The 13,751-nt window shown below is 37.4% G+C and overlaps 1 protein-coding gene across 3 annotated transcripts in view; it reads right to left on the bottom strand.

The window, feature by feature from the left end:
* OFD1 (OFD1 centriole and centriolar satellite protein) overlaps positions 1 to 13,751 on the bottom strand; it is a 30,291-nt gene that overhangs the window by 459 nt on the left and 16,081 nt on the right. For all 3 annotated transcript variants that reach the window (XM_032679380.1, XM_032679381.1, XM_032679382.1), the window contains 6 exons: positions 10,885 to 11,017; positions 7,935 to 8,035; positions 4,364 to 4,483; positions 3,139 to 3,290; positions 2,099 to 2,269; positions 798 to 868 (listed from right to left, as the gene is read on the bottom strand). In XM_032679380.1, the coding sequence (XP_032535271.1) occupies positions 798 to 868; positions 2,099 to 2,269; positions 3,139 to 3,290; positions 4,364 to 4,483; positions 7,935 to 8,035; positions 10,885 to 11,017 (748 nt within the window). The remainder of the gene's footprint in view (positions 1 to 797; positions 869 to 2,098; positions 2,270 to 3,138; positions 3,291 to 4,363; positions 4,484 to 7,934; positions 8,036 to 10,884; positions 11,018 to 13,751) is intronic.

Raw genomic sequence — 13,751 nt, forward strand, 5'->3', positions numbered from 1 at the left:
ACACTAGTGGTGCCACCACAGGAGCACCAGGGTACAGTCTGCTGTGTTCAACAGCACTTTAAAAGCACACATGATAATGAATCATTACTATGGTTATGGTGAGCCTTTAGGGGTTTAGTTTTTTTAACTGCTCCACCTTTTTTGCTTATTTTCAATTCTACATCTTCAAATAAACTGAAAGACTTGATAGGAGGTTGGTTGATTTTTTTCCCTTTCAAGCAACTAAAACCTACATACCCTTATTTAGCAACACCTAGAGAAAACCAGAGGAAGTGCCCAGGCTGTTGTAACTCAGTGCAGGCAGTCAGATCTTTGAAAAAACCATGTTAAAAGTCCATGATGCTACTGATAAATCAAATCTAGAGTCAGTGCTAGTAACAGACTATGGGTAAGGTGCAGCACAGACAAACCTGCACACATGGGGTCATCACCCAAGAGGAATCCCTCATCAGCTCACTGTGAAGGAATTTGGATGCTGCTCAGTTGCAGATAAAAAGTTGTAACTGCCACAGCTACTGAAACAGATCACTGAATGCAGCTCCCAGATGCAAGTTAAGCACCACATAGTGCTTAACTTGCATGTATAAGAATTGGAAGGATCTTCATTTTTCCAATATATTTGTTCTTGATTGCTAATTTATTTTGCTTTTTAAGAAGGCAAATGTCTCTTAAGTGTAATTCATATTGTAAATATTTATTAATTTGGAGTAATAATAATTAGTATTATTATGTAGAAATAGCAATTAATATTTAGGGTTAATATGTAGTAGTAGAAATTATTAATACATGAGCCTCACCTGTCATCCTTTTCACTAGATAGAAGTCCCTCTGAATGTGATACTTCTCCTATTTCTTCCTTTTTTGAATCCTGGCAACCAAGAGAAAAAACACACTTTCTATAACTGGTTCTTAAGTCAAAATGTGACTCTATTGATAGTACCTGTATTTTTAAAACACCTACCCTATGTCTACAAATACTACATTGAATATAGAATAGTAACACTTTGGAAATTCAGATTGAGATCATGTGTGAACAAAGCATCCTGCATTTCTTCCACTGAAGTAATGTCCACCCATACCTCTTCTTTAATGTCAAATGTTCCATTTGGCCAGAATAAATTCTATTAGTTGTGTTAGTGGAACACAAACTGACCTGTGTAGATCCAAACTGTATTTAAACACAAACTAAAAATTGAGGACATTTAAGTTGTAGAATCATAGAATATGCCGAGTTGAAAGGGACCCACAAGGATCATTGAGTCCAACTCCTGGCCCTGCACAGGAACATCCCCAAGAGTCACACCATGTGCCTGAGAGTATCATCCAAATGCTTCTGGAACTCTGTCAGGTTTGGTGCTGTGACCACTTCCCTGGGGAGCCTGTTCCAGTGCCCAACCACCCTCTGAGTGAAGAACCTTTTTCTAATATCCAACCTAAACCTCCCCTGACACAACTTCAGGCCATTCCCTCGGGTCCTGTCACTGGTCACCACAGAGAAGAGATCAGTGCCTGCCCCTCCTCTTCCCCTCACAAGGAAGTTGTGACTGCAATGAGCTCTCCCCTCAGTCTCTCCTCCAGGTCCAGAACAGACCAAATGACCTCAGCCACTTCTCATACAACTTCCCCTCAAGGCCCTTCACCATCTTCATTGCCCTGCTTTGGACACTCTCTAACAGCTTAATATCTTTCTTATATTGTGGTGCCCAAACCTGCACACAATATTCAAGGTGGGGCTGCCCCAGTGCAGAGCAGAGTGGGACAATCCCTTCCCTCAACTGGCTGGCAATGCTTTGCCTGATGCCCCCCAGGACATGGTTGGCCTTCCTATTGTCCTAGTACCTAAAAAAAAACAAACTAACAAACCCCCTGCCCAGAGGACACCAGCAACCCTTACAGAAGAAAGTTTTCAGTGTTTTTTCTTTTGGATCATCACACTTTCTCCAATACAAATCCAAACACTCTGCTCTGCAAGTTGTTACATAAAGTTTCTAAATGAAGAAAAAACTAAAATGCGAATATTGTTTTCATTCTAAGCATGCCTAGAAAGACACAAATTCAGTCAATAATATTTTTGGGACCATGTTTTGATGATAATCACCTTGTTTGACAGATCCTGCTCTCTGCTTTGCTGAATTATTCTCATGTATTTTTCTAATGGATTTGGAGGAGGATCTTTTACATGATCTTCAGCACCAGAATTGCTATTCACAGATTTTACTCCCTCCTTATCTTCTTTTTCTTCATCTATTGTCATCAAGTCCTGGATATACTTAAAGACACAAAAAAGCAAGATTAAATACTGATCAGAAAAATACCTTTATACATTAATGCCTGCATTATGTGCAGGATTTCATGTTAACCTCAGTAGAACACATCTGTCTGAACAGCATTAAACTTATCACGTGCCGTTCAAGATGAAATGTTAAGCTACTGCTTAACATTCAAAAAGTGATATTCAGGAAATCCCACTCTAACCCTGTCTGGATGTCCGAGATGCTGTGGGGCCTGAGGCTGCGATGTGTGACAACTGTGTGTGAACTGAAGATGATGTGCAGGCACAGACATGCAAGTTTCCTGAAGGGCCTCATTTGCTGGTGCCAAGGGTTGTGTGAGCATGTCTGATCAGTACCAACCACTGCACTGAATCAAATTAACCAATTTAAGGCCGAGGAGAGGAAGATTAAATGGTCGGGAGCAAAAAATAAGTTTTACACAGGACCTAGAAATCCAGAACACTATTTAAACACATGTTAATAAACACTATTTAAACAAAGAGTAATAAACAGATGGACATTAACATATTCTGGTGGTGTCCCACCTGCACTGGTCCAGACCAGAAAGACAGTGAACATATAGCTTGTTCCAATTGCCTGGTGACAGTGGCCTTCCAAGTTTGGGTCATAAAACTGTAGTTTCCAGTTACATGAAGCATGGAAGGAAAAGCATCTGTTTCCAGTGAAAAAGTTACTTGGCATAAGGAGACATTCTAGTGAGACTCTGGTTAATCACACAAGCACATAAAATAACTTAGCCTCTGAAACTTCCACTTCATAGAATAAAATCTATTTTTAAACAAGTGGCACACACAGCAATCCTAAAATGCAGGGCACTACAAAGCTCCATTACATATTAAGTTACCACCTCTTTGTTAAGCTTTTCCACTTCTTCTTGCTCGCTTTCCAAAGCTTCCTGTTGTTCTCTCTCTCTCCTTTCTTCTCTTGCTTTCCTTTCTTCTAAGTTTTCCTCAACTTCTCTGTTCTGTTCTTCAATCTGTCTTTGATCCAGCATCTCTGTGAAAAATTATTTCAACATCTGTCATCTGATTTATGTAGTTCAGTAATTGCTACAAGAGCATACAAATAAGTACCAGGCTCCTGTACAACATTAATAGTAAATGAAAAACAACTGGATATACTGTTTATACCTACACCAAAATTATTCTTGGGTATTGGGTAATGTTTTTTCCCTGTAAACATTTTCAGCCTGATATATGACTCACTAAGAGTTAAGCATCAGAGCCAAAGTAGAGGCGAGAGAGTTGACAAGTCTATGACACTTCTCATTCCTCTCATGGGCATTCTCATTAAACCTTTGTTATCCCGAAGTCCATTTTACTATATTCTTCCATCTCTGCAATGTGGTTGGATACAATTCTTTATATTTATAAAGCAAAGTACTTAAAACCCCTTTGAAATTTATTGTGGGACACACTGCTGATGTGACCAGTGCATTTAAAGAGCAGTCTACATCGAACAGCATCAGATAGTAACAAGAGGGGCAAACTTAAGTACCGGGAATCATGAGATGCTAGAAAGGTCTTCTCTAAATAAAAATAATCATAATGCTTCCATCTAGAACAATTAGAAAAGCAGCATATGCTGACTGAAATCATCCTCATCTACCCAAAGAATTAAAACAGCCTTGCGATAACAGTTCACCAACAAAGTCATGAAAAAGGAAAAAAAATCCAGACAAGCAGTACATAAAATACTTTAAAACAAAACAGTTCATGTCTTATTTCTATCAAGAGCAGAAATTTCTATCAAGAGCAGAAATTATATGTAATAGTTATCCTAAAGAAAAAAAAATTCAAATCATCTCTGCAGAAGCTGGACAGGGGTGTGGGACAGGTGGTAAAATATGAAAGTGAAATTTATCTAAAACTAGGGTGAAAAAAAGTCATCCTCATACAGAACAGCAAAAGAAAACGCTCCTTCCTCCTTAGTATAACATTAGCACTTTTTGGAAAATTTTTCAATCACACCAGCATACACACCTACAGACTGTTAAATATTTGGCTTTTTGATTACACATTTGACATATAAAAAACATATTTTCTTTTGTGTCTGAGCTGAGAACTCACTTAAGTCTTGCAGTGAAGTGGCTGTTGCTGGCACAGGAGCTGTGACACAGTTTCCATTAATGATGTCCCCAGATGGAAGCAACGCATCACTTTCACACTCCTCTGGCACGTCCCCCTGATCTGGAGATGAAATTTGAACAATGGCTTCATTATTTTGTAATTGCAAAAGTGGAACACAGTAATGGACACAAAGTGTGGGAATGGCTGAATTAGAACACATAAATATCAGCACTAATTGAGCATTTTCCCTTCAGCTTGACCATCTCCCTAAAGATTAAGAATTAACATAGGCATGATACAGAATTGTTAGTTTTGAAATTAGTTATTGCAACACATCTGTTTATAAAGCCAAAACAGAAGAAATATGCAACACAAACCCAAAATGCTTTAATTTCTTTTCATAATCAAGATACAGGTCACAGAAAAATTACTTAGTTCATCCTTTCTATGCATATAAGAACAATCTTTAATTACTGATCACACACTCTTTATTGTGAAGCTTGCCTTCTTCAGTGCACAGGATGGATGTTAACTCATATATTCTACATCATACTGTCTTCTCCCTGTGCAAAGTGGCTCTGAATTCACAAAAACACAATTACTGTCCTTTCTCTGTGATCATTGCTATGATACTCAACTGCTTCTTACTTAATTGCAAAACATGCAGACTGCTACTATCTCAATTTTATGGGAGAAAGAAAAAAATAGATTAAAAAAAGTTAGATGTGGCCATTTTCTCTAGGTAGTCAACTTGAAATACACAGAACCATTCTCCCAAGCATTTAGCACAACAGAGCACAGAAACCTCCTATATCTCCATAGGTTTGGGGTAAAGTTTAGAAAACATCAATATTCCATCCTTCAAATACTATCAATGTCTCAAGCATTTTTCTTTTCTACATTATAATAAAACTGAAATATTTTGCACGAAGAAAAACAAGACAACCAAACTGATGGGCCTCTCTCTCAGAATGGTTTGAATTTCTGTAAATTAAAATTCTTTTAAAGGAACTATAGATGAAAGCATCACAGAAAAATTCTGCCAATCTGTCAGTCTAGCTAATTTAGTAGAGCATTTTCAGTTTCTTACAAAAGCAATGAAGTCCTACCAGCTTCAACCATGAAAATAAATTCTATTTTTTTTTCTGGTTTTTTTGGTAAGACCAAAATAATGGGCTATCACACTCAAACGAGAATGTATTCTGTTTAAATTATAAAGTTGTAAATAACAACAGTATTTCCATATGAGGCACCAGTAAGCATCAAGGTATGTAATATTTAAATAGTCAAAAAATTCCTTTCACAAGCAGGTCCCTGTAAAATATTATATCTAACTTCTAAATGTCTGCTAACCACATAAACAAACAAAAAGACCCAAACCAAAACCAATATAGTACAAAACATCTTTAAATTATCCTTCGGCAAAGGAAAAAAAAAGGTAAGTTTCTTTGTACACTTTCACTCCCTTATGTAAGGGTGGGCAGTGAGAAATGACTGTTCCCTTAAGATGAGCACATCATTTAAAAGCAATTTCTGCCAACAGAATCTGCCAATCTTTTCTTGCTAGAGCTCACTCACAGTAGGGCTAAAAGACCTCCATATTTTCTGGCATCTCCTTCACTTCATCATTTTTAATACTCTTATCATCTTTTTCCTTCATTATATATTTTTCTGTATTTAATTCTTTGATTTTACATTCTTATCCCACCCCTCACTGCAAGTCCTCCTGAGTTACCTCCTCCCCTTTTTAGCCAGTCTGATTTCCTCCTACATACTGAGATTGTCTTTTGATGCAGTTGGACCCAACTAAAGTACTGTTGATTGAAAATCATCAGCATATGTGAACTCTCAGAACTATTGACTACCACACATCACCAAATGATACAGTAGTATCTGACTTGTGCACAGGATCTTCTCAGTCCTAACTGCCAACAAAATGCCAGTCTGTTGTCATACGTAATAAAATAGAAGTGAAATATGTAATGTATTCCCCAAAGCCTCTCATACAAAATTAAACAAATAAATCTAAATCTAATTAAAATGTGAGATGAGTAGAAATCATTAATGGCTATGGGCTTGGTTCACATTCAACTAATGCACTTAAATCTTATAAAAAGGAAATTAAATGAGATAAAAGAAATATAACTGAGTACTGAGTAAAGCTTCACAGAGAAATGTACAGATGAGGCATCAGCTTCTGTTACTTACTATCACTAACTAAACACTATCAGCACATTTGCTGTTGAAATAAACATTATCTTTTTTGGTAGGTTCATTTTAAAATACTGAAAGTCGTGTTCTCACAGGTCCAGGAGAGCAAGCGAGGGCATCACTCCACTTTCCATATGACCTAACCACAAGCAAAAGAATAAACTAGTCTGGGACCAAGGAAAACACACCAGTTAGAATGACTGGTTTCAAAGAAAATATCCCTAACTCTCCCATACAGCAATTACAACCTCTTCACCAATTATAAGTTTAATCATACCACACACTGCCACATCTCCACCAGTCTCAAGACGTCACAGACCTAACAAAATCTGGAAATGGGAAACGCATTTAGGTTGCTGTTTGCATCTTTCTCATTGACAACTTCATTTACTTTAAACCCACAGTTTCATGGGAGATCAAGCTGCTCGGGTCAAACATTAGGATGCCACTCAAATGCGAAAAAACTAGGAAATAAAGCCAGTAACTGTGCTTCTGTTTCTCTCTCCGTATACAAATGGCTATAAAGTGCATTAAGTTTTATTATCCTCCTCTTTCTACAGTACCTTAGTTACATCAAAGATTTTTGAAAACTGACTCTACATCATATAGAGATAAGGAAACATTTTATAGCATGCAATCCACAGAGAGCAGAAATGCAAATAAATAAAATGCTGACCTCATAGAAAAAAAAAAGGATAAAATTCAGGTTTCAGTAACTGAACCACATGTGCCAAAACTACTCAGAGATGCTGATTAATGACAGCATAATTGCGAGAGCTCTTCGCATATTTACACACTGTAAACCAAATTCTAATTCATAATTCTATTTTAAGCCTTAGTTACTGAAGGAAAAGTCAAGAGCATATGCAATGGCTGCTGAAATTTATCTTCAGAATCACAATCTAGTAGTACTTTTTTTGATATTGGTCTATGGTGAACACTCCTTGGAGTTCTACTTTATGCAGTAAATATAATAAAGCCTCAATGTAGTTGATATACTAGTACACTTTTCTGCTTAAAAAAAAAAAAAAATACACAATTTTAGAACATTCTAAAACAACTGTCCAACCTACAGTGTTAAGCAGAACAAGGTTATGAAAGATTTCTGAACAAAAAGAATGTTACAAATTTCAGAACCAACTCGACTACAGTGTCTAGTTATTACTACATACCATTATCTAAAAATGCAAAAATGAAGAAAATTAATCCTTTGTCATCTGAGATAATTGTTTTTCTTATTTAAAAAATCAGTCAGAAATTTTTCTCTCCACCTACAGTCTTAAAACTATGAAGACAATTGTCCTAAAGCTGTTAAGCCTCAAGGTGTTAAACAAACCGTCTGAAATGCACTAAAACTTACCTTCAAGGGAATAAATGTGTTCTTCAAGGTCTTCATACGTTAGTTTCTTAGGTTTGTGGATATCACTGAGATCCTGTTTATCTGTTTGTTGACTCTGAAGTCTGAAAGAATAAGGAAGAACATAAATAACTTAATAATATAAATGCTGAACTTTGAAAAAAATAGCAATCTGAGATTTACTCACATGCTAAGCAACAGACTAAACCAAACCTAAAATCCATGCAACTGAAACGCTGGAACTTTCTGACTCAAGTTAGGGTATTGAACTCCATTCTCTAACTTTTACCAAAACTCCATCTCTCTGATAGCCATCTCCCTACAGCCTTTCCTCAAGGCCTTTATATGACATCAGGTCATTACATTAAACCAAAATACACTATCAAAAGGAGTACAAATGAGTAAGAAAAAACAACAAAAAAGGAGAAATACAATGAACTGTGACACTTAGTCAACTGAAATTAAGAAATTTGCCTTTTTAAGCTCTGTGTTACAGTTTAATTCCCATTTTGGTGTCATCTGAACAGATGCGTTTGAAATGTATTAGGATTAGATGTCTGGCAAAACATAGACGCAAGGGTGAAAAAATCTGGGTGCTATGAAAAATGGGGTTAGTGCCCTCATTCTAAATCACCGTTTATCTCATCAGAAAGATAATACGAAAGAACAATGTCTCCCATGTGACCCTGCCACTAAAGTCTGACCAGAACCAGAATGGCAAAAGGAGTGCAGGTCACTAATGAAATTCAGCAGCAGCGCTTCATAAAGGAGCTTACTTCACACCAGCTGGTGCTCTTCATCACAGCCTAAATATGTTTGTGCTTACAATTTCTAAGGAATTCAGGTCTTCCACGGGGCAAAAGTGGAAAACAAACCAAACATACCCCCATAATGAGACTTGTTCATTAAAAAAAAATGTAAATCTGGGCACAAACAAATAAATTTGTATTGTCAGAAAGATAGTTTAGCATCAGTGGGGAAAAACACCCTGTAAATTAAATAGGACAGAGTAAATGGAAGTTCAAGTTTTTGGATGTCTGTTTCATGTTTTGAGTCCTTCCTTCACAGAAATGGTTAAGTGTTAAATAATTCTTAAGGATGCAAGTTTCAAGGACACGCATGCCACTTTCTTCAGTACTGTGTCCTGCAACACTACCAGAAAGACACAGAACCCTCTGCCTCAGTAACAACCCTCAATCAGTTTCTTTAGGCCTAAACAAACAAACAAACAAAAATTTAGACAATAATCTGCCTTATCACTCTAGTCTTCCTGTCTGTGTTTATTGGCTTCCTTCATACCACTCATATCTTGGAACGTAAATAAACAAGGAGTTTCTGTGGTCACAGAAGCAATTGTTCTTCCTCACTGACACAGGTCTGACTTCTAACGGCTCACTGGTGTTACAGGATATTTTCTTTTCAAAGAAGTTTCCTTTGCCACTTAAAATCTACACGTCATAAACTAATCCCACAATACACATCAATAATGTGGTATTTGCCTAATAATGAGAGTAAATAACTGGAAAAGCCCACACAAGCATTTCTCAAATATTTCACGTAAAAGAAAACAGTCCAAGGCACAAGAAATTAAAAAAATATGCAACAAAAGAATGTTGCATTTAAGAAAGTCTTGGGAAAGCATCAAGTCCAAGACAACTATTGGGACCTTATACCCTTGCTCTGTCATAAGAAACCCAAGAAAACAACTGCAACCCATAGCTGCCTGCCCAGACCCGGGTCTGTTCTCTGCAAAACAACTTGCTCATACTGTTCACTCTTCAAGTAGGATGGACTCTACAACACCCTTCAAAGTACCATCCCTCACAGGATTAGAGCATTTTCCCATATCACCTTCACAAGCAGGTTAACATTCAACTTCCACTTTTTAAGGTCTGTCACAGAAATAAAGGAAATCTCGTGACATATGATGGAAAAGGTGAATGAGTAGGGAAAGGAGAGACAGCCTTAAAGGAACACTTAGGAAAGTAACCTCACAGTCCCTAAAAATCCCAACAGCTCATTTTCAAGGCCAAGAACATACAGGCTCTCCGAAAATTCTAACCACATAAGAGAACCTCTCCACATTAAATGGATCTTGAGGCCTTGATAACAACAAAATAAGAAAGCCCTTCGAATGCCTCCTACAGCTGCCCCAGGACAAGCTGTCTGTCTTCACCCATCAAATCAGGAATGATGGCTAGCAGGTTAAGGCCAATTCCACGGTCTCTTCTTCGGAAAAAAACATTATAAGTTAAATACTTCTACTAGAAGCTTTCTCTGAAAATACATACTCAGGACTCTCAGTTTTGGAGAGTGGAGGCAACAGTGGCCATTAAGAATAGAACTTTACATACGGAAATAGGAGAAACGGAGAAGAAAGACAAGTCATTTTTATGCAAATTTTTAATTTTGTCAAGTTATTTATTTACCTAAATAAGATTAAAAAAAAAAAAAAACAAAGAAAAAGAGAAAAGTTGTGCTACCCATCCCATTCCCACAAGCAAAGGAGACTGGAGGATCCTATTTTGAAAACAGGCATGTGAACAAGGTCTTCATAGAGGAAAAAAAAGTAATAAGGTTAGCATTACAGCTCATTAATGAATGAAATGAGAATGTACAATTGCCTTCATTTAAATTCCCAAACAGGCAGCAGAAATTCAAATGTTTCAATCAGCAAAAGCTCATCAGTCAGGTCACAGACGTGAAAAATAGACACAATTAAAGAGATATAGCTTCGTTCAAAGCAAACCAAAGAGTTTGCTTGGTTTTTTATAACTAAGTTCCTCTTGAGGTATGATATTCAAAAATGGAAATTCTTATCCACCTTTAGAAAAGTTTTCACTTATAAAATTAATGGCTTGCTTGATTTGTAAAAGTAGCTATCACTGTGAACAGTTAGATAAACACTTCTTTAAAAACGAGGTTAAAAATGTTGCTTTGTAAACAATGTTACCTGATTTTCTGGGCATGACTGGATGGTAAGGAAGGAACAGACTCAGAGGATGAAAGCAGATATGGTTTTGAAATAGGAGAAAGCACCTGGTCAACACTCTGCTGTGAAGAGGTAAGGGATGAGCTCTTGATGTCTGCAGAATAAAAATCCCACAATTTATATTAGTTATTTGTCCTACCACTTCTCAGACAAGGCTGATTGCACAACACGTGCATTACTGAATTGTGCAGGTACAACTACTCAAGGGCAACAACCAACCAGATCTTAACATGAATTTTCTTGTACTGGTTATTTCTCTTCTTCCTTTACCTCTCCTGTGTGGGAATTCTCCTCCACAACCCTTCTCCATCATCATATTGTTACTCCTCACAAAGTTGATCATTCTCATCACCCCATAGTATGACCAAGTTCACCACAGACTGAAGCCCAACAGCAAATAACTTCTCCTATGCTGGGCATTAGAGAAAGCACTCACAGACCTGGATTTCAAGCTGTGCTTACTAACCAGCAAAAGACAATGCTTGAGGTCTCCCAAAGGCTATTCTTCATTATCAAATTTAACCTACAGGTTTCACTTTCTACAGATTGGTGAAAGTGGGCAACAAAGAAAAGAAGAAAATACTGTAAGATTCTATCCTTTTATCAACAGCTGTGAAGTTATCGCAGAAAGAAACAGACAGTATGACTAGAAGTCTCAAATTTTCTAAGAAAATAAGGTAAAAAACAAAACTGTATTAAGAAGGTTTTTAATAAAACTTGTGAAGCCCAGCACTTCGGTTAAGTTTTTCTTTGCAATTCTAATTTTCCTTTCCTGTGCAGCTGCACAGGTCTTTCATTACTAAACTACAATCTACTAATTTTCCCACAAGATACGGTACTCACTAAATAAGCAGGAACTGTTGTTTTTCTTCTCTTTATTGATCAAAGAGTCAGCGTTTATTTGGTTCAAGGGATAGATGAAAAGCCACTATTAACACTTCCACACCTGAAGCTCTTTCAGGTGGTCATACAGAAGTGCTACCTGTTCATGGTGCACATCACATTGCAAAAGTCAAGATGCTTCAGACAACAGTTGCCCATGGATTTTTTATCTCCAGGCAGCCCCTAGGCCCACACAACACAGTTGAACACCCTCTAAGGAAGATGCACACTAACAGAATGACACTAATAGCAGACACATTGTACTGGCAGTACCTGTTTGTGGTGGGAACCCCTCAGCTCATCCATGTCCAATCTTCTTTATAAAATAACTTATCAAATTTTCACATGCAGAACAAATGGACAACAGCAGCACATAGTACTTACCGCATGCACCTCCCTGCCACAATACATCCTGTATGTTAGGACACAAGTGACACACATGTCACCTCATACAGTAACTTACTACAACCTACTACTATTTAGAAATTATCTAGGATTGACTTTACTGTTTTTCTACTAAAAGACAAATAGCTGAGATCTTTGGCTCACAGCATGCTGTCTGCAAGACTCATCAACCTTGCCCTTTTTCATCAGAAAGTATAAAGTTTGGTCAAGTAACGATCAAGGTGAAAAGCACTGATCACGTAATAGGAAGCATGGGTCAGTTGGAAATCCAAACTTCTTTCTCAGTAACTGTTTCCTGATTCGTGTTACTGTCTGTTAGAGACAGAAAGCATGAGAAAATAGAAAAGGATCCTGCCCTACTTCTAGTTGCTTTTAAAGAAATGGGCTTACTTCTTCCCAGCAGAAAGTCAAAGTTGAAATATGTCCAATGTGGGCTTGGGAAGGAGAACAGTCAAATGCATAAGCTAATTTAAAGGAAGAGGAAAAAAAACACATAATCCTTCCACTGGCAGTTAATTTAGTAAAACAGCTGTTAGATCTGCCAACTGCAAGTATTGTAGAGGAGGACATGCTTCTAGCTTTTATTCTCCAAAGATAGGTGCTGACAGCTGAGCTGCACTTAACCTCACTTAAAGCAAAAACAAATCTCAGACTCACATGCATGGTATCTTTTACCTCTTTAAATTTACCCTCAGTTGTTCAGACTGGTTATTTTCAACAGCACTGCAAAGCTCCACAGAAGGTGTCCAGAATGACTTACAGTTTTCTAGCAAAACCACATCTGGTGTTTCAGCCACCTCTAGCATAAAAAGATAACATATATACCAGTATAAAAGCACTCAGAAGACTCTTGAAAGAGAGGTGACATACCAGTGGGGAAATAATCTAACTGGAAGCAGACAAATCATGCTAATGGCGCGTTACCACTGAAGCTCCTGTGCTTACTGGGGCACATACCAGCTGCAGCCTGGTTTCCTACACTACATACCACTCAATTTCTGTAACTCCTAAATCAGGTAATGCACTCTTATCCCTCTCCAGAGCCAGTCAGTCTTGTGCATTAATAAAAGAACTGATCCACTGGAAAAAAAGAGATCTGCCATCCTGTAACTAGCCATGAAAAAGTACAAAGACAGGAAGGATTGCTAAGGTTATGCACACAACTCTAGCTTTAACATTTCCTAATTTTTCAGCAAAACCCTCGTGTTATGAACGATTTTGTGTGTGTGTAGTATTAAACAAGTAGTCTGAGGATACTTTATAGAGAAGCTGACAGAGAGAACTTAAAACACGAAAGACTGCTTTGGAAGTTTAAGTTTCAAGTATGTTTTCAGTAACAGAGCATAATACTCTACATGCAGAAACACAGGGACAGCCACAATCAATCAGAGTGTTTGTAACCTTTTTTTAACAGTGCCTGTTAATAACAAACTAAACTAAAACTGGAAAGGAGAATACCCACCCAACCTTTCCTCAATTGAGACTTTTTTGGATCCTCCCGACAGAGAAGTTTTAATTCTGCATCTGTAATTGTTGCCACA

The sequence above is a fragment of the Chiroxiphia lanceolata genome, chromosome 2 (assembly GCF_009829145.1).
Source record: "Chiroxiphia lanceolata isolate bChiLan1 chromosome 2, bChiLan1.pri, whole genome shotgun sequence".
Lineage (NCBI taxonomy): Eukaryota > Metazoa > Chordata > Aves > Passeriformes > Pipridae > Chiroxiphia > Chiroxiphia lanceolata.